Source organism: Perca fluviatilis, chromosome 8, assembly GCF_010015445.1.
Source record: "Perca fluviatilis chromosome 8, GENO_Pfluv_1.0, whole genome shotgun sequence".
NCBI lineage: Eukaryota > Metazoa > Chordata > Actinopteri > Perciformes > Percidae > Perca > Perca fluviatilis.
This window is the reverse complement of record NC_053119.1, coordinates 13167208-13188144: the sequence shown is the minus strand read 5'-3', so window position 1 is coordinate 13188144 and position 20937 is coordinate 13167208. Positions and strand designations below refer to the sequence as shown.

The window sequence follows — 20937 nt, the reverse complement described above, 5'->3', positions numbered from 1 at the left end:
AAAATCCTCTAGCAGGTGCCAATTGACAAATTAGATGAGAATAGAAAAATAATAAGTAGCCTAGTGTTCTGCTTTCAGGGAGGCTGAAATAAAAATTTATATAACTGTAATCCAGCTAATTTGACTGCATAAAATAACTGTGAACAAGCAATCCTTAATTGATGATCTATTAAGTGTGAACTATCACATTACGTTAAACTGACTTGATCATTTGTTAATGGTGAGCAACAGGAATTCATGATACATCAGGCATTAAATCATCATGAGTCATGCATTAGTTGTTTTGTAAAATACTACTAATTGTAGTTTATGCGCTCTATGCGATTACATATGCACTGCTGGTTATACTGATATTTTTTAAATAAAATAACTAAGTCTCTTTGACAACGTGATTTTCGTGATGTGGGCGTGGATGATGAATTTCGAGAACACCCTTTAAAATGAGGCTGATTTAGCCTTACACTGTTGATTATGATGCGTTCAGGTCTTTGTCTCACCCCTCCCTCCCTCCCTCCCTCCCAGGCCCACACATACAGCCTCCTCCCCCTCTGAACACACGAGATGACCATCGCTGGATCCTCTGAGCTCCATCAGAGTCACACCGCGGATCACTGAGTGCAGGCAGGCGGTCCGACACAACCCAGCGCACGGATCAGAAAAGGAAGGACGAGGGTGGGGGGGGTGCAAAAATTTCGGATTAGACGCTTGAGCTATGAACATCCACAACGTTAAATAGAAGTTAACGGAGCTCTCACACCATAAACGCGTCGAGGATGAACGGGACTGCAGCGGCCACTGGATCGGCTTCTTGCCGTTTCGCCCACTATTTTGTTGTGTGTGGAGTGGACACGGAGACGGGCCTGGAGCCGGACGATGGAGCAGGTAGATGGTCTATAAACACGAACCAAACAAATCCACACTAGATAAAGCCACAGCCGAGGACAAGCTTCGTGTAAAACATTTTCCATTTCATGTAGGCCTGTTTGTGTGTGTAGGGGTGACATCCATTTAAATATGTTTTGATTGGACGCCACATTCCTCTTCCTTTCAAAGCGTTGTTGACAACATCATATCTGCCAGTAGCCTGTGTAGAATAGCCTATTTCTTGACCAGTAATGTTTATTTCAAATACATTCCATCAGAATTTGCTATTAGGCCCACATTTTTAAACGCATAGTTTAAAAACGTATATTTTTTGAGTAGGCTATTATTAAACAAACAAAAACACAAAACTCGAGAGAATGATCATCTCCCCATGAATTTGAAGTAAGAATTTAAAATGACAATCTCTATCACCCTATAGTCTTGTCCTTTTGTCTTATCTCTGCTTGGGGAAAACACATTACAGTTCTGTTTATTGTGTTCTGATCATAGCACTGTAAGTCTATTGAGAATATAGCTCTGTTGCTTTCTGCAAGTCATCCCCTGCTACACCTGGATAAGGAATATCGCAGAGAAAGGGTTGAATAGAGAGAGAAAAATAACAGCATCCTGTCCTCCCCTATAACGCTGGAGCACGGATGGATCATCCAGGCAGTGGTTCATGGGGACCACAGGACTGTGTGAGTGTGTGTTCATCTATCTGACCGCTGGTTCGTCTGTTCAGCTCTTCCTGCTCTCAAACAAAGATGAGCTTTTTGTTTCCCCAAGAAAAACACATTTGTCCTTTTGTCACCAAAAGCCCAAGGTGGAAGGAAATTGATGTTGTGATGTAGGTGGATGTAGAGGTTGCCACGGCGATGACCGCTACAATGATGCTGCCTTGTGTCAAGGGCTCGTAATGGTTTATTTGTGGTGGATAGCTTTGCATCTTAGAAATAGAGACATCAGGGGGTGTTGCTTTCTCCCTCACTGAGTTGTTGACACTAAGACGAGGACAGACTCACGTGTCCTGCTCTATGTGTGTGCCTCGCTCTTTGTGAGGGAAAAAGAGCTGTGCAGGTGTGCTGAATATCAACACCTTGAACGTCACTTCCAGGTTTGCAAACAATAGTCACACCCTGTATTCTCCCTGTGTTCTTCGTAGCAGAAATGTAGCTCATGGAGAGCAGGGAATGATGGCTGGAACCAGACATGCCTTTGAATAATAGCAATAAAACTGTATATTTAGGATCATTTTGGAACCTAGAGCTCTGCTGCAGACTTATTACTGCTCTAACTAACAATCAGCGACATAGATACTGTATCTGGCTCCCTGCGGCGAGTGACAGCACTGCTGGCTAGTGAATCTGAGCTCCACCAATCTGTTTATGTAACAGCAGGTCAACTTAACCTACTGCATCAGAGGGCTCTGCTCTCCTTTCAAGGGATTTCTGTCTCTGTTTTTTACTTAACATCCATATTCTGTAAGCTGTATTCAAGCAAGAAAAGTATCCTATCATGTGTATGTGTATGGATGTGTGAGGTGGTACAGTATCTCTTTTTCTGTGTATCTGTGTCATTAGTGAATGCCTACTGAGAAACAATATGCCATTGTTGGCTTCTCAATAGATACCACTGTGTTTTCTGCAGCTTAATCAAATTTAACATGATGTTGCCTGTCGCTGGGTGGCCGGGGCTTCAGCACCCAACTGTCCCAGGGCTGTGACATCACTGGAGGGTGAGAACTCCCTGACCGAATATTTCAGAGCTGCTTTATAATGTTGAACTGATTGCAAAGAGATTTATATGTTTTGTACTTGTCTTATTGTACTCAGATATTCCAGCCCGTCAAGTAATTCTATTTTTAGGCATTTATACTTTTATCTCTTATTTTAAGCGTACAAGCCCAGCATCATGTCTGTATCTCAGGGTGAGATGAAAAACAACATTTGTCTTTCTTCTTTTGTCACATAATTAAACCTTGGGTGGACAGGCAAATCTGTAATGCAAAGACAGAGTGATTTTAACATTTTAAGCCAAAAAGGAATAACTCCTGATAAGTCAGTGTCAGCTGACATTTGCTGTCATTTTAATCTCTTTCTGCTTTTTATATCTGCCCTCATCTACTCATGTAATGATGTGATGAATGGGACGGTGGGGGCAATTCAGTTGGTGAATATGATAGATGTTTACCTTTTACGGTCGTTCAATCATCCCTAATGAAGTGTGCCTGTTTTTCAGGGATGGGGCATTCAGGGAAATACGTTTTTGTGATGAATGTTTAAACCGTGGAATGAATATAAATTTTTTTTTAAACATTGCCAAAAACATTGGCACTATCGATATTATAGTGACAGTTGTAAGGAGGATTATAGTTAAACAATTAATTTGATTAATCAATAAGAAAAATAAGAAAATTATTCAAGTATTAATCAAGTATTTGTTTAATTTATTAACCAGAAATGCCAAACATTAACTAGTTCCAGCATCTTAATTGTGAGGCTTTGCTGATTTGTGTGACATGATTGAACACAATTGAATGTATTTGGGTTTTTGGACTGCTGGTTGAAAATTTGAAGATGTCACCTTGGGTTTTAGGAAATTATGATGGACAGTTGTCAATATTTTTTGCATTTTATGAACCAAACGATTAATCAAGAAAATAATAGTCAGATTAAATGATTATGAAAACGATCATTAATCACAGGCCTTTTAATGATATAGGCTAAAGTATTCTGCAACTCATTAGCTTATACATTTCTACTGTGTGTGTGTGTGTGTGTGTGTGTGTGTGTGTGTGTGTGTGTGTGTGTGTGTGTGTGTGTGTGTGTGTGTGTGTGTGTGTGTGGCAACTTAAGAGGAGTAAACATGCTGATTACAGCCTAACTGAAACAGACATTTAAGCTTTCATTCCAACACTAAAACAAACCTCCCTCTTAACTCCGTTCTGTTAACCCGGAGAAAGAGAGCGACTGCGTGTGAATGTGGTCCGTGCAAACTCTTTGGTGGGAACTCGTGTCAGGACGAGCGTGTGGGTTTTATTTGGGTCAGCTGATGAAACTCGGGGTGACGTAAACCACTGACGAGCTTTGTCTTGATGGCTATCTTTGAGGCCACAGTGGAAAGTGCTACCATGGCAACTAGATGTCCTTCTGTGAGGCTTGATTCTGCCTCTCAGCGCCGACACCAATTTGTCTTTGACTCAAAGAACATTGACTCCCCCTCTTGTCTCTGTGATCCATTAGCTTCTCTCTCCCACCTACCAGTCTGACTCAGTTTAACTTGAAGTGGTACTCTTTTCTCCCTCTGCCGCACAGTTTCCTCTCTCGGGGTGCTGTGCGTCATCTTGTAGGCAGGTGAGCCGGGTGTTCCTAAATGCTGAATGAGCGCATCAAAGCTGGCAGAGAAGACTTGTTAGTTTGCCATTTGCAGTTGTGTTTGTTCTTGTAATGCAGTGGTGTCAGAACATGAACTCTGACAATTCATGGTGGATTAGTGAAATGGGGAATACAGTGAAGGGCATCCCTCTCAGAAAGTGGATGAATAATGAAAGTACTTCATTCACTACTGTCGCTCGCGCTGAATCATACACACACAGTTTATGTCTACAGTATCTTCAGCAGCTCCTCTTCCTCCACTCATGCTCACTCAGACAGCACTATGTATGTCACCTGAGCTAGAAGCTGACACGAGATGCAGAGACTGAAAAGAGGAGAAACCTGAGCCAGAGAGGGCATTGCATCAAATCTGTGCATTGTGAATGTGGGACTGTATAATAGAGTTTGCTGGCATGCAGTGCAAATTCAATCCATTCATGTACATGTATCTGTAATATAGATATCTCTCTCTTCCTTTAGCCTGAGCCTAAGCGCTCTTGATGTATGAAAAAACAGCATATTTTCATCCTGTGCACTCCCAAAAAGCAGTTTCCTTCTGCAGAGTGTCAGGGATTAAGGTTAAGGTTAAGTAAACGTTATTATCCCTTTGGTAGGCAATTCGTTTTACAGCCAGCTGAGAATAAAGATAGCAGTTCATACACCGGATACACAACATAACATACAGATGTACTAATACTAATATTCATATTCATATGGGACAAATCAAGCTGTTAATAAAACCAATGGTAACAGGGATAAATGAGCTCTTAAATCTCTTAGTCTTAACGCCTTGGTACAATGTACCTGCAACCAGATGGCAGCGGCCTGTATTCATGAGGGGTGTTGTACTGCTTTTCCAGTCTGTCTCTATGGTAATGAGTTGAGTTACATAACCCTTGGAAGGGTTTTCCCTCTTTGCTGCAAAATGGGCCTTGCTGTCAACAACAGATGAACTTTTTTTCAGCCTGTGTCGGTCAAAGTCATCCTGTCTGAGCTTTTTCATAAATCAAAGCTGCTGTCATTTTGTGACGTCCTCCGTTCTGTCCTTTTCATCACGTAATGTCTCAGCAGCGATGAAGGTTAAAGATCACTAATACTAACTCTCTCTTTCTGTGCGTCTGTCTTTCTTTCAGGCGAGGGCTTTGAGCAGAGCCCCATTCGACGGTCGTTCAAGTCAAAGGTTTTGGTGCACTACCCCGAAAGCACAGACAGGAACCCCTTCAATAAAGATGCCGTCAACATGGTGAGATCTTGGATTGCACATAAACACTCTTCTTTAGTTTCGTTAATTTGCTCTCACAACAATGGAAATGGAAGGACGAGATGTGCATTATTTGTAGGGCAAATTTTGTTAGAAATGGCAAAAGAGGAACATGATTACAAAACGACTGAAAATAAGTGCAGTAAGAGCCATTTTTCTTTGCTTGTTCTCTGCCTCATAAAATACTCTTTTCTTTCTTTCTTTCTTTTTTTACACTGACATGTTTATTGTTCTCTGTGGAAAAGCAGGTCAGGATGATAACCGCATGAGCCTCAAAAGAAGTCTGCCAGTAGACACCACTGTATTTTGTGTTATCTATTTATAGATAATTAAAATGTATGGTCTTATTAAAACATTTCTAATGTCATTTTATTGGATTTTCAGACCCAGAAACAACTATATGTGCCAGTTGGACAAAATACAATAAAACACTGTTAGACATATACAGTATAAGCATTCTTATACCCAGTTACTCCATATTTAACATATAGGTTACAGTTTAACATCTTGTTACATGTAATTGATACACTTTTCTCAATTTCTGTCTCTAAGAACCCAGTTTTTGCATTAAATAGATTTTACAGAACAATTTGAAGCTAATGCCAATACAAGCTTAATTTTTTCAGGTATCGGTCTCTTCCTTGTACATCCTCCTGAATGTTCCTGAGGTAAATTGTAGCACAACTGTTCGGAAAGACCTATTCTATAATGGCTTTTTTGGATGCGTTTACATCGTCCCAGATGGGCTTTAGTTTTGTGTAATTTCAGAAAATTTGTGAGTGTGGTTTAGAAAATCCACCACTAGTATCGTTTATTGAGGTTATTTTTAAGGGTTTCATTTAAATTGCCTTTTTTAAACCCCCATTTATGTTTTCTCCTTCCTTTCCTCGTCTTTATTCTTCACACTTTCTCCTTAGCTCTGCATGCCGAGGGGTCTTTCCTTCCGCACGCAAGCAGACAGGCTCGATCCTCAGTTTCACTCATTCACGATGTCTTTTGATGACGGTACACGTTCCTACGGCTTCGTCCACACCTTCTATGAGGAGGTGACCGGTGCTCAGATCATCACTGCCATGCAGACTCTCTACCAGATGCACCATGTGGAGCACCATTCAGCTTCATCTGTTTCCTCTCCCTCTTCCTCATCTTCGTCTGCGTCCTCGCCCTCCACCTCCAGCATGGACTCCCTTGTGAGCAGCTTGGATGAGTCCGACGCTGAGTCTCTGGCCGGGGTGTCCGCCTGCTTCGGCTGCGCAGGCTCCTTCGATCCAGCACGGGACACTCTGTACGTGTCCAAAGCCCTCTGCCTCCTTACGCCGCTCCCCTTTCTTCAAGCTGCTCGACAGTTTCTGTCTCAGCTTCACCAGGCCGTGACCTCACACACAGCCCCACCCCTCCCGATAGAGAGCTACATCCACAACATCCTGTACGAGGTGCCTCTGCCTCCTCCTGGCAGGTCACTGAGGTTCCACGGGGTGCAGGGACCCATTGTGTGCCAGCGGCCCGGGCCGGGTGAGCTTCCGCTGGGGGAGTACCCTCTTGGAGAGGCGTTCTCCCTGCTGGGTGTGGACAATATGGTGCAACTAATTACCTGTGTACTTCTGGAGACACAAGTCCTGCTTTGCTCTCAAGGTAAGCACACTATTCAGTTATTCACTTAGAATAAGAATTAGAATAAGAAATTCCCATGTATTGCCAATGTGCCAATTGTAACCCCATTTGTGTTTTAGCAGAATTAAGCAACACCCATAGCATAGCAGCTGTTTTACATAAGATACTATTACTAACATAAATACATTTAAAATGCAGAAATAATCAAGATAGACAAGTACAGGTCATGGCACAAAATGAAACAAAACCTATAAAACCGAATGCAATAAAAAAACTCCACATGTAACCTACAGTAACAACATGGCAGATGGGTTTGAGGTTAAATACCGCAGAGAAACTGACATTGTAACTTATTACAATGCTATGTTGCACGTAAACAGGAATATTAATTAAATACTAATATAGGCAAATCACGTAATCAGCTTAATTAAAATACTGTTTAAGGTAATGTACTAGAAAATAAGTCCTTCCCTTGGGACTTATAGGTATTTCCTCCATGCTAATGTCCTCGTTCTCTCTCTCTTCTCTTTTTTTTTTTTTTTTTTTTTTTTTTTTTTTTTTTTTTTCTTTTCTCATCTCCTTAGACTACCAGCGTTTGATGACAGTGGCAGAGGGCGTCACCACCTTGCTATTCCCATTCCAGTGGCAACACATCTACCTGCCCATTGTTTCTGCACCGCTACATCACCTCCTTGATGCTCCTGTGCCATTCTTGTTGGGTATCCAGCGCAGAGAGGGAGCTCAGCGATCCTCCCTCCACCTGCCACATGAGGTACACAACTAACACGGATCTCATGTGTGAATGCATCTGTAGTTTCCTCTGCCAGTCAACATTTCACTAAACATTCACACACAAGGATCTAAAAATGTTTCGTTTGGGCGCCCAGATAGCTCAGTTGGTAGAGTGGGTGCCCATATATAGAGGTTTATTCCTCGACGCAGCGGGCCTGGGTTAGACTTCGACCTGCGACCCTTTGCTGCATGTCATTCCCCCCTCTCTCTCCCCTGTCATGTATTCAGCTGTCCTGTAAAAATAAAGGCTGAAAATGCCCCAAAAAATAATCTTAAAAATGTTTTATTTAACTGAAACATTTTTACAGCCATTTGCTGATCCTCTCTGGGATGCGTGCGTTCCAATTTGCCCACCGCCTCCAGCCTGTCGAATTGGGAGAATACATTTCCTCAGAGCACCCCCCCACCTTTTCACAAATCCAATCCTGCATTTGAAATCACGTTATGCTGCATGAATATCTCACTGAAGCCTCTTTGAAGTCGCTCTGCCCCAGAAAAGGAGGCAGTTGAAAGACAGCCTTGGGGGGGGGGGGTTGTGAAAGCTAAACCGCAGAGCATGAGAGATACAGAATAATGGGATCGCTAAATAATTAATGAGAATTAGAGATCGCCACTTATTTCTTGAGTTGTGCAATTTGGTGTATGGCGGGTGGTGATTTGCAAGGAAGTGTGAAATATATTAATCCTACATTCAGGATTTGTTGGGATTGTGTTTTTGACAGTTTGGCTCACATGGTCAAAAAAACAAAAAACTACACTAATATCACCCCTAAGATTGATACAGTATGCATGAAAAACCTGAATGCTCATCTTTTTGTGTCCTTCAAAATATTTTCCTATTTAAATGAGATGATGAAAAAACAATTAGCTCAGAAGTGAAGACATTATCTAGGAGGATGAAGCTGCCAGAGTAAGAGGATGTCTTCAACTGTCCACTCTACAGTACATCAACTGCCTAAGGTCACTGTTAAAGGTTGGGTTGCTGCTGACTGCGCTGTGCTCCACTGCTGCTTACAGAAGCAGTATTTCTAAATCAGTGACTATCTTTCTCACAAAGTTCTGTTCTTCATTGCACAGCAGCTTCACAGGCACAGTTCTGGTTTCTGATTTGTTTGCCAGTGTGGAAGCCTGATATTGAAGGTTTCCATAATTTCCCCTGTTGCAGTGATAACAGTAATAATTACATAATCCTTCACACACTAATATCCTCTGAGGCCTTATCACGGTGAAATGCCAATAATCTATTAATGGAAAGTAAATCTTCATCTCTGATTTAATTGGATGTTAAAGCTCAGCCACTACTGTACATTGTAATTGGTTAAACCTGTTATGATTATCTGATGGAAAGTATTTTTCATATTTTCTGTTTTCTCTTGTCCGTTTCTCCTACACAGGCCAACCTGTGCTTTGTGGACATTGACAACCGCTGTGTCGAGGTCCCCGAGGACCTCCCCGTGTTTCCAGAACAGGCCGAGCTAATCCAGGAGCTGAGTGAGGTACTGCTGCGTTTCGGGCTCCCTCCACAGGGCGGTGTGATCACTAAGCCCGCCACCGCCTCCCCTCGCATGAGCAGCCTGGTGCTGGAGGATCTAATGGAGGACAGAAGGAACGGGAACCTCGGAGGCGAGGAGCTGGCGGTGCTGGAGAGGCTGCAGGCTCTGGCGCGGAGGTGCGGAGTGGAAAAGATGTCAGATGGAGGGAAGACGCTGGGACACGTGTTTGAGGAAGAGGAGGAAGAGCTGAAGGCTGCGAAGCTGAACGTTCAGCTGAGGGAAGTGTTTGCTGGACGTTTTGCTGCCATGTTTGGCAAGTATGAGGAGTTTGTCATCCACAGCGCTCTTGATTTGGACTCCTGGTTGAGCAACCGAGAGGGGACGTTCAGCTTTGACAAGGTACTTCAGTAGATGTCAATGCACAAATCGATTGATAGATCTAATAAAACTGCATTTATTATTTCCACATATGTTAAGATTGCCTCTCTGTGTTTTTGAAATACTTAGTGTTTAAAAGATTATATCCTTGTTCGTGTTGTGTTTGAAAGTTGGGTTTTTCAACGTTTCAGGGTTCCTTCCTCTCAGTTCAGCCTGTGAGCCACTTGCACTTCTTGTCCCAGTTCCTGGAGACATCCATGTTTTCTTCCTTTGTGGATGGGAAGGTGATATCTCGCTGGGCGGATAGAGAGCCACTGCAGCAGCTTTTTGACAGCCGTTTGGAGAGAGAACGACTGTACGACACAGACACAGAGGACTCCCGTAACTGTCGCTACAGGAAATGCACCACGGTCTTTGAGTCAGGTACTGTGAAGGTGCTCATGAACAAAAGAGAATGAAACAAAGTACTAAGACATATATGTTGTTGCAAGAGGAGTCACAAAATAAATACTGTACTCCTACAACATGGAACAGAAGGCAAAATATGCCATAAAAACAGAAATCCGGCTCAAATGTTACTCATAGTATATCATGGATCAGTGTTGCTGTAAGTTGTTTTTCTCACCATTTAAAGTATTCTAGGTTTAGTATATAGGACTATGACACTTTATCGTAACTTAAGTCAGTGATTCCCAACCAGGGGATACTTCTGTTGTTGCAAGCGGGTACATGGAAAGATTGTGGAGCAGCTCAACTAAATTGTGATTTGATTAAATGAAAATATCAGCTGTAACACCTGAATACTACACGTTGCAGTTATGTAAGAGTGTGTGCAAACTAGTTAGCAATTGAGCAGAGAAGTTTAAACCGGTAGCTTAAAGTAATAAATAAATGGTAGAAATAAATGGCTAAAAGTAATAACAAAACATTTCAAATGTTTCGCTTCTAAATGATAAGAGTAACATCTGGATGCTTCTGCAGTGTCTTCTCAGCATGTAGATAGTATATAGTGTGAAAGTAGGTTGAATCCCCCCCAATTGGTAGATTGAGTAGAATGATGATTGAAGTTGATGCCAGATTGTCGAGGGAATCTGCCATCTGTCCTGTTTGGGTTTATACTGTATGTTGATTACGCTGCTATCCTTTCTGCAGCTACCGGTTTTCTCCTCTCTTATGTAATAAGACGATTTTGCTTAAAGGGGACTGAACCACAACATTGAACTATTCAAATAGTAACTGATGGAAAGATTTCGTAAATGGGAATTAAAATCTAATTATCTGATGAATAATTGAAACGCAAAAGGGATGAGATATTATTTGAGGGGGAAAAGATGAATCGGGAATTAGACGGTTGAACTAAAGGATACGGTAGGGGATGAGCATTATAGCGGTATAGGCGGAGGACAGGGCTTTGTGGCCTATGAAAACTCAAATCTTCTGCTTTGAAGTCCTGCCATCCTCTCTGCAGAAAACGCACTGCTTGAATCTCAATCTGGCTTTTAGACCCATCTACAGTAGATCCTGTTGTATCCTAACCATTTCTGTATTTATCTCTGCAGCTCAGGTCATTGAGCGCAGACTGATGAAGGCTGACCACACAGCCATACACCCCCACCTGCTGGACATGAAGATCGGCCAGGGTCGTCATCAGCCGGGCTACTTCCCTAAGCTGCAGGCGGATGTGCTTGCACAGGGACAAAACACCAACAAGTGAGCCTTTGTTTTCTGCTGTTATTCAGAGAGAATACATTAGAACAGTGATTCCCAACCACAAATACTTGTAACCCAGGAAAGTGTGCAAACTCCTTGTGTGTGCCTTATTTGCACAATTAAAGTATTTTTCCAGAGCATTCAAGCTGTGGACTTCGATCACTTTCTTTGAATAGTAATTTTTTCATCCTGCACGAGCAACTACATGGATGTGCACAACATCGTCTTTCTTGTACTTGTAACCCAGGCCTAGGGCGTACAAGGTGAAGCTCAACTTATTTGAAACAAATATTTGTGATTATACCAATATATAGAAATATAGAATAGGAAATAAACATCAAAATTGGTTAGGAATTTGTGTGATGCTGATCTTTTGTAAATGTATTATCACAATAAATAGTTCACCAAGCTAAAAGTCATTGACAGACAGTTAAAATAGTTAGCTAAAAGTAATGAATAAATAGTTAAAAAGTCCTGCTCTTGCCAGACCCAGGACCGGATACTTGAGACCACTGAATTACAATATCACTAGTTGTCAGGGTCTGCTTCATTACCCAAAATGTGCGTGTATGAAAATACACAGACACGCATGTATTTTAAATACACAAACACTGTCGCACACACTCGGAATTGTAAATGTTTTTATTATTATTTTAATTTTAAACAGGTGGTCCGGTCGTGTTACAGCATCGCGCAGGACTGACCTCAAGAGATCAACGGTGACTGAACACTCAGGAGTGGACAACGAACAGAGACAGGTACTTTCAGACACACACACACACACACACACACACACACACACACACACACACACACACACACACACACACACACACACACACACACACACACACACACACACACACACAGACCCAGACCTTACGAGAATTGTGTCTAATTCATTACCTTTTGTCTATTTAACAGAAGCACACATTTGCGAGGAAGAACCTCCGCCAGTCTAAGCTACTAGATCCGTCGCTTCGAGCTGTCACTCAGACTCACCGAGAGTTTGCTGAAGGGCTGCTGAGCGAATGTCGTCTGAAGGTGAGAGCTTGTATCTGTGTGGTGATGGAGGCACCGACGGCTGCCGCTGATTCCTTAAATTATTGTTCAAGGTTAATGCCACAAAATGTTCCCTCTGGCCCTTTAGACCAAACGGATGTTGATGGAGAGGATGGGGAAGGAAAGTGTGGAACTGGGTCAGGGAGAAGCCAACATCACAGGCCTGCAGGAAAACACGCTCATCCACGGTCTGTGTGACCTACTGGAGAGAACCTGGGGCCATGGTCTGCAGCTGAAACAGGTCAGACACATGACGTATCATGCCTAATCAGCTCAGATGACCTAAATAAAAACATGTGTGTGTCCCCCATGTAAACAAATTCACATCATGTATACAAACCCACAGAGGTGACTGTATTGGGGCAGTGGTGGCCTAAAGGTTAGAGACGCGAGCTTGTGACCGGGAGGTCGTCTGTTCAATCCCCAGACCGACAGGATAAAATCTGGGTGGGGAAAGTGAAAGTGAAAGCTTGTCCCTCCCTCATTACCACCACTGAGGTGCCCTTGAGCAAGGCACCTAACCCCAACCACTCCAGTGGAGCTGCTCAGCAGATCAGACTGTGGTTGTACTGGGCAGCTTCTGGGTATGAATGTGGAATTGTGTGAATGTGATCAGGGTGTTCCTGCAAAAGAGAGTGAACCTTCCCTGGATAAATAAAGGTAAAAAAAAAGAAAATGAACCAGCTGAATAAATGACTAGTGTTTTTTTTATTTTGAACAGGGGAAGTCCGCTCTTTGGTCCCATCTGCTTCACTACCAGGCGGCCCGGGGGAAGACGGAGACACCAGCTGAGTCTCCAGGTCAGAGCACAACCTGACTGATTTGTTTTTCTTGTGTAAATCACTGCGCCAAGAGTCGGATGATCATTGGCGTTTAACTTGCTGTCCGTTCAGGGTCTAGCGGATCGTTTGATGATGGCACTCTGCTCCTGAGAGGATCGTTAATACAGGATATGAGGTAACGGGGCAAACACACTTTTTGATGTTGGAAAGAGTGGTGCATCTATGTGGGATAAATTGTATGTGGCGTGTTTGTGTTTAAGGTCTATCTTTTATGAAAAAAAGCAGATATCTTATTATTATTTTTAATTATCTTATTTCCCCTTTTTAAATACCTGATATTTTGGCTGAAGTTTAGATGAAGAGATTTTAACTCTTTAAATACTAATACACAGTACTACACATGTGTAGTACTGTGCAGACATGTAGTTCTGTGCTTGGTCACAGGCGTTGATTTTTCTAGAAGATATCAAATGAAATACCTAGAATTGACATTAAATATGTTATAAAAAAAGCTGAGCATTAGAGCTTGTTTTTCACGTTTACTGTTGTTCTTTCAGGTTTATCCAGACCATGAGTGAGGGTCTCTCTGAGGTGGGTCAGGCTCGGGCCTGGATCCATCTGGCTCTGGAGAAGAAAATGCTATCCCAGCACCTTAAAGAGCTGCTAACAAACCAGGAGCTGCTTAGGTCAGAATTCACGAGAAGTAGACAACAGTCTAATGTTTCTGGATGTCATTTATAGTGAGTCTCGTGGTTTTGACTGATTGTTTTGCCTTTTCGTCGTGTCCCCTGACAGGCAGCTGTATAAACCTCATGCATTCCTGCTCTGTGAAGAAGAAAGGGAGCAGTTTCTGTTCCACCTGCTCTCTCTCAACACTGTGGACTACCTCTGCTTCACGCGTGTCTTCACCTCCATCAGTAAGTCCTGTAAAATTTAACAACCAGAAATACTGGCAGTTTTATAGCTTTTCAACTGAACATTTCCTTTGGGTTGTGTCTCCACCCACTGGCCTTATATACTTTAATTACACCCAGTATCCCATGGATATTCACACGGACCCTTTAGACCTCAAACAAAAAACATTTAAATTGCCCCAATGCTGTGAAAAAAAACTATAAATAAATGAGTAAAATGTTGATCTTGTGTCTCTCCAGGTATTCCATACCGTGTTGTTATAATACCAATGAAGAAGCTGAGCATTGCAATGGCAACAGTTGACCCTTGGGTGTGTGTGTCAGGAGAACTGGGTGATTCAGGAGTTAGACAGATCCCAAAGAATTCACAAGAGATCTTTTTCCAGGTTTGTGTACACCCTACAGCAGTAAGTTCAACATCATGTCTGACAGAGACCCATGCAGAGATACACTTACCGTGGTCCATGCTTTTCATTTCAGTGCAAGAACCTGGGCAGGCTGAGCACTCTGCAGCTGGGACAGGAGAACTCTGGCTTGCTGGCTAAGTGTCTGATTGACTGTGTGATGGTGTATAATGAGATCACAGGACACACCTACAAGTAAGTTTTTACTTTGATCCTGGTCTCATCACTAAACACTGACTGTGACCTCACAGCACAGTGGCAAAAAAAAAAAACCAGCTCCCCGTTTGATAAAGATATGATGACATCTGAATGATCCTGACTTTAAAATGTTGGTTGTTTGCTTCCACAAACACTCCCATGACAAAGCTGCTTGATCACATGATATGGACATAATTTAGACAGAAAATAAATAAGTGACTCTATTTACACTGTGATGGATTACCTATCTGGAGCGTGATTACCTATCTGGAGCGTATTTCAAGTGTCTAAAAGTTTATTATTACTATATTGTTTTATTACTCAGGCAGAGCCTGGCTCTGCCTGAGGTTTCTCCCTAAAAGGACATTTTTCTCACCACCCGAGGTTTCTTCCTAAAAGGGAGTTTATCCTTGCCACTGTCGCACTAAATGCTTGCTCTCGGGGGAATCACTGGAATTGTTGGGTCTTTGTAAATTATAGAGTGTGGTCTAGACCTACTCTATCTGTAAAATGTCCTGAGATAACTCTTGTTATGATTTGATACTATAAATAAAATGGAATTGAATTGAATATAACGAAACACTGCATCTTCTTTCCTTTCAGGTTTCCATGCGGGCGATGGCTGGGGAAAGGCGTGGGCGACGGCAGTTTGGAAAGAGTTCTCATTGGTCAGCTGGTGTCACCTGGTGGAGAGGAGGATGCTGGAAGGTGGACAGGGACGCCTCCGGAGCTGGCCTCTCCTTCTCAGAGTGTGCGGGCAGTGCTCGGGTCGCTTGGCAGCCGAAGCAGTGCGTACTGACAAAGAACACATTCTTTAGTATAATAGCTGACCTACTTGTTGGTACAATAACAGATTATGCTCCTGTTTCACCTTTCTATTTAACTCTTGTCCACTTGTCCCTCATGTTTGTCTTCATTCATCCTCATGTTTCTATTTGTTTGGTTAATTTTATCAGGAATGCTCTCTGTTGAAGTACAAGAGGACATGAGGGAGGCAGCAAATAACCTTGTTAAACACTTCCACAAACCCGAACAGGAGGTATGTGCCTGTAAATAGTGAGTGTGCATTACACATTAAACTATATTCATTTAACCTGTTGGCTCACAAAGCTAAAATGTGGTGAAAATGGCTGATGCAGAGCATCTCATGCAGCGATGTGTTAGATTCTCAAGCTCCTGCTTGTGTTATTTTTTTTATCTCCAACATGGTTCATTACCCAGGCTTCTCCAGCCCGGGCCTCATTTGTCTCGTTTGTGTATCAGACTAGCGTTTCTCATCATAACAGCAAGTTAAAAGCGCTGAAGAGACTTGATGGATCACTTTTGTTTATCTGTAGCGGGCCTCCTATTCGTTGTACAAACATGAAATGTAAATGTAAATGAAAGAAGAGCCTTTTAGATTAGAAAATAAACAAACTGTTCTCTGCTGTGGCCGATTTTAGAAAATTGCATATGTAGGGATTTACGGAAGTTGAAAGATGAGCCTCTTGCTTACAGTGCCTCTATTAACTCTGTTCCCATTTCTCTCATCCCAGAGGGGCAACTTGACAGTCTTGTTATGTGGTGAAGGAGGTCTGGTGCTTTCCTTGGAGAAGTTCCTCCTGCACGGGTTCAAATCTAACCGTCTTTTCCAGAGGAATGTGTTTGTTTGGGACTTTGTGGGTAAGTACTTTGAGTGTGTCCATTTAAAGCAATGTTTTATGTCCTCACGGATGCCTGTTTCCTGTCTCCATCTAGTGGTGATTAATATGATTTTCGCATATCAAATAGCATGCAACAAACCATGATTGGTGCGTTTTGTTAACGACCAGTGCTGCACCCTCTAACTCCAGTGTTTGTCTTCTACAACCTTATTTTCTCTTATTGTCTGTATAGTAATAAGTTATGAACTGACAGTTTGACCAATCTTCCCCATAGAGAAGTCAGTGGTTTCCATGGAGACAGCTGATCAGATGGGTGACCTGCATGGATCAATATTGACGAGGGGTCCACCTTGCGATTTACTGTGCCACTACGTCAATGCCATCAATGCCTCGCCACGAAACTTTGGAAAAGAGGGAAAGTTCCAGCTGTTGGTCTGCTTGGGAATCCGGTAAGTGGTCATATTTTTGTTTTGTAATAAACAACAATAGGTATATATTTAGACTGATACTTATGTAATTAATTCAATGTATTATGTCTAAAAACATATATTTATGATCCATATTTAAACTAGAAATAGGGAGACAGTTTGAAAATATTCTCCCCACTGGAATCTGTGATTTTAAAGCATCCTGGTCAGTATGTGTTGAGCAAATGTGATATAGTTTCCTTCCTGAGGCCCAGCAGCAGACAGCATGACTACACTCACACTGAACCATTTACATAACATACAGGTGCTGGTCATATAATTAGAATATCATGAAAAAGTTGATTTATTTCAGTAATTCCATTCAAAAAGTGAAACTTGTATAATTCATTCCACACAGACTGATATATTTAAAGTTTTTATTTCTCTTAATTTTGATGATTATAACGGACAACTAATGAAAACCCCAAATTCAGTATCTCAGAAAATTTTAATATTGTGAAAAGGTTCAATATTGAAGACACCTGGTGCCACACTCTAATCAGCTAATTAACTCAAAACGCCTGCAAAGGCCTTTAAATGGTCTCTCAGTCTAGTTCTGTAGGCTACACAATCATGGGGAAGACTGCTGACTTGACAGCTGTCCAAAAGACGACCATTGACACCTTGCACAAGGAGGGCAAGACACAAAAGGTCATTGCTAAAGAGGCTAGCTGTTCACAGAGCTCTGTGTCCAAGCACATTACTATAGAGGTGAAGGGAAGGAAAAGATGTGGTAGAAAAAGTGTACAAGCAATAGGGATAAATGCACACTGGAGAGGATTGTGAAACAAACCCATTAAAAAATGTGGGGGAGATTCACAAAGAGTGGACTGCAGCTGGAGTCAGCGCTTCAAGAACCATCACGCACAGACGTATGCAAGAGGAGTCAGCGCTTCAAGAACCATCACGCACAGACGTATGCAAGACATGGGTTTCAGCTGTCGCATTCCTTGTGTCAAGCCACTCTTGAACAAGACACAGCGTCAGAAGCGTCTCGCCTGGGCTAAAGACAAAAAGGACTGGACTGCTGCTGAGTGGTACAAAGTTATGTTCTCTGATGAAAGTAAATTTAGCATTTCCTTTGGAAATCAAGGTCCCAGAGTCTGGAGGAAGAGAGGAGAGGCACAGAATCCATGTTGCTTGAAGTCCAGTGTAAAGTTTCCACAGTCAGTGATGGTTTGGGGTGCATTGTCATCTGCTGGTGTTGGTCCACTGTGTTTTCGTTTTAGAGCACTTCCTGCTGCTGACCAACTTTATGGAGATGCAGATTTCATTTTCCAACAGGACTTGGCACCTGCACACAGTGCCAAAGCTACCAGTACCTGGTTTAAGGAGCATGGTATCCCTGTTCTTAATTGGCCAGCAAACTCGCCTAACCTTAACCCTATAGAAAATCTATGGGGTATTGTGAAGAGAAAGATGCGATACGCCAGACCCAACAATGCAGAAGAGCTGAAGGCCACTATCGGAGCAACCTGGGCTCTCATAACACCTGAGCAGTGCCACAGACTGATCGACTCCATGCCTCGCTGCATTGCTGCAGCAATTCAGGCAAAAGGAGCCCCAACTAAGTATTGAGTGCTGTACATGCTCATACTTTTAAAGTTCATACTTTTCAGTTGGTCAACATTTCTAAAAATCCTTTTTTTGTATTGGTCTTAAGTAATATTCTAATTTTTGGAGAGACTGAATTTGGGATTTTCATTAGTTGTCAGTTATAATCACAATTAAAAGAAATAAACATTTGAAATATTAGTCCATGTGTAATGAATATAATATACAAATTTCACTTTTTGAATGGAATTACTGACATAAATCAACTTTTTGATAATATTCTAATTATATGACCAGCACCTGTACAGTTCAGGGAGGGAAAGTGTCAGCCTACATCTTCTAATGGTTGGACATGAGATGCAGGGAAATCAATTCATACTTCTGTGTAAATGTAATAAAAACAATTAAAATAAAACTGAACATTTTGTTTTCACTTAACTAAGCTAAACTAATTTAGCTTCAGGAAAAAGAGAATTTCAATTAAATAACTGACATCAGCTCCTTGTTTTCTCTTGTCTTTGCATCAACAGTCAGAATCAATGTAGATTAGTTTAAATCAAATCTAAGTGGTAAATTTGGCTTAAATGTCAAAACACATGTAGACAGTTTAATTATGTAATGTTGTCTCTTTATCTGTCCTTTTCTATGTATCTGTCAATTAAAGCAAATGGCTTTAAAAGTGTAAGAACGGTTTAGGAATATACTTGGGGTGTATTATGTCCAATGCTTGTAACTTCAAAGATCAGGCTTTTTGTGCCCGGGCTTTGGATTGACATACAGTATGACCGGAACATTAAGGTCAATGAACATTGGAAGCATCTTAGTTTCTTGTGGTTTAAAACTGTTTCAAGAGGAAGTAGTTCCCTCTTGTAGCCATCTAACTCACCTTTCAATTCGATCCAGAACCTCATCAAGCATTTATGGGACAATTATTGATCATTGACCCGTTCTTCTTTGCAGGGACCGGCTACTCTCTCATTGGCTCCCCCTGCTGGCAGAGTGTCACCTGACAGCGCGGACGTACGAGGAAGGTGCTCTGCTGCGGGACCGAGCTGCCGTGCACTCCCTCTCCCGCATCCTGCACACACTCAATGAGTTTGCCATTACCCTGGAAACTGCACTGGTCAAAGGAGTTGACCTCTGACCGTGACAGATAAGCCCCTTCTCTGTAACCTAACACAGGAATGCAGATGTGTTAAAATATTCATCTTTCCATTTGTGGGAAAAGGAAGTACATCCAGACACTTGAGATATGCGACTTTATCATAAAAGAGGACAGTGGACTGGATGAAGTCACTGGCAACTCGAGCTCCAAACATATTGCCTTGTTCCCTGATGTAAATGTCTTACATACTATACTGTATTTGCTTCAGGAAATAGTCTGATTTTTCCTATGCTTGTTGACACTGTGAAATCCATTTCCTCAAGGAGAAATAGAGAGTCATTCATTATCCCACATAGTAGATATTTTCACAGCTCCCACCATTAACTGTATCTGACCCTAGGACAACTATAACTATCCTACAACTGCTGTATTGCTTGCACTTGAACTTTAAACTAAGCACATGCATGGCCAAATTCTCTTTGTTTGTTTTACGTCTTAGTGTGTTGTGATCTGAAACTTCAGGACTCAGGCCTTATTATACACATTTTTCTTGACTTCATTCATTGGATATCTTAATAAATATACTACAGAAAGATAATGTCCCCACCCTATGATATGTTACAAAATGTTACATTATTATGCTCTTGTTAATCTGTGTAACATCTTGCCTGTTTCTCATTGTTTGCTTTAGTTTGAGGTCACATACTGAAACTAAAACACTGAAACCAAACTAGTGTCCTAATTGTGTCAATTAAAATAGCCTTTGTCAGAAAACCTTTATTTTCCCCCTCTCTAATTGTAAATATTTTGCTTCATTAGACCTTTGATAGAATTGTGCCCATTTGTTATTATGATGTAATGAATTTGTGGCATATTTTTCTGTATAAAGGCATCTTGTTTGTGTCTGTGTAAAACAGTAGATTTCAATTATGGACACACTTTACTGATATGCTGTTTGTTTCTAAACTGTTCAGTTGTCTTCAGACAATGAATAGAGCACAGTTTCTTAAAAATGCTAGGTATTATGTTGATGTCACAATTCATTTAACAGTTGAAGAACTATGGAAATGCTGTCTCCTGCACTGTCCTGCAAGCACGATGTAACCCACAATGACCAAGCCTATATTATAATTTAAATACAGATTAGAGAAAGCAATAATGAATTGTTATTTATGAAATGTGTTGTCCAAAAGATTAAAGTTAATATTGACATAACTGAGTTGGTATTGTGTTTTTTTTTTGTGCTATTCACTGTAATATGTGATGTCTGAAAGGATGTGATAATTGTTGCATAGTGAAATGATTTTCAGATTGCACAATTCATT

At 41.6% G+C, this 20937-nt stretch overlaps 1 protein-coding gene across 1 annotated transcript; it reads left to right on the top strand.

The window, feature by feature from the left end:
- Nucleotides 1-562: 562 nt before the first annotated feature.
- LOC120564344 (DENN domain-containing protein 5B-like) lies at nucleotides 563-20827 on the top strand. Its single transcript, XM_039809220.1, has 21 exons — nucleotides 563-882; nucleotides 5372-5481; nucleotides 6417-7131; nucleotides 7695-7882; nucleotides 9297-9794; nucleotides 9965-10196; nucleotides 11333-11483; nucleotides 12151-12241; nucleotides 12408-12527; nucleotides 12634-12786; nucleotides 13267-13345; nucleotides 13439-13502; nucleotides 13885-14013; nucleotides 14123-14244; nucleotides 14482-14627; nucleotides 14722-14840; nucleotides 15447-15631; nucleotides 15800-15882; nucleotides 16379-16505; nucleotides 16761-16935; nucleotides 19468-20827. The coding sequence occupies exons 1-21, from the start codon at nucleotides 774-776 to the stop codon at nucleotides 19649-19651; spliced, it is 3780 nt and encodes a 1259-aa protein (XP_039665154.1). The 5' UTR covers nucleotides 563-773; the 3' UTR covers nucleotides 19652-20827.
- Nucleotides 20828-20937: the final 110 nt, after the last annotated feature.

What these genes read in the sequence shown, in the direction of transcription:
- LOC120564344 (XM_039809220.1), top strand. Translation starts at nt 774, where the DNA reads ATGAACGGGACTGCAGCGGCCACTGGATCGGCTTCTTGCCGTTTCGCC. An exon ending in CCCTCCACCTGCCACATGAG is followed by an intron (nt 7,883 to 9,296) that starts GTACACAACTAA and finishes TCTCCTACACAG; the next exon opens with GCCAACCTGTGCTTTGTGGA. An exon ending in GTTTGTTTGGGACTTTGTGG is followed by an intron (nt 16,506 to 16,760) that starts GTAAGTACTTTG and finishes TCTTCCCCATAG; the next exon opens with AGAAGTCAGTGGTTTCCATG.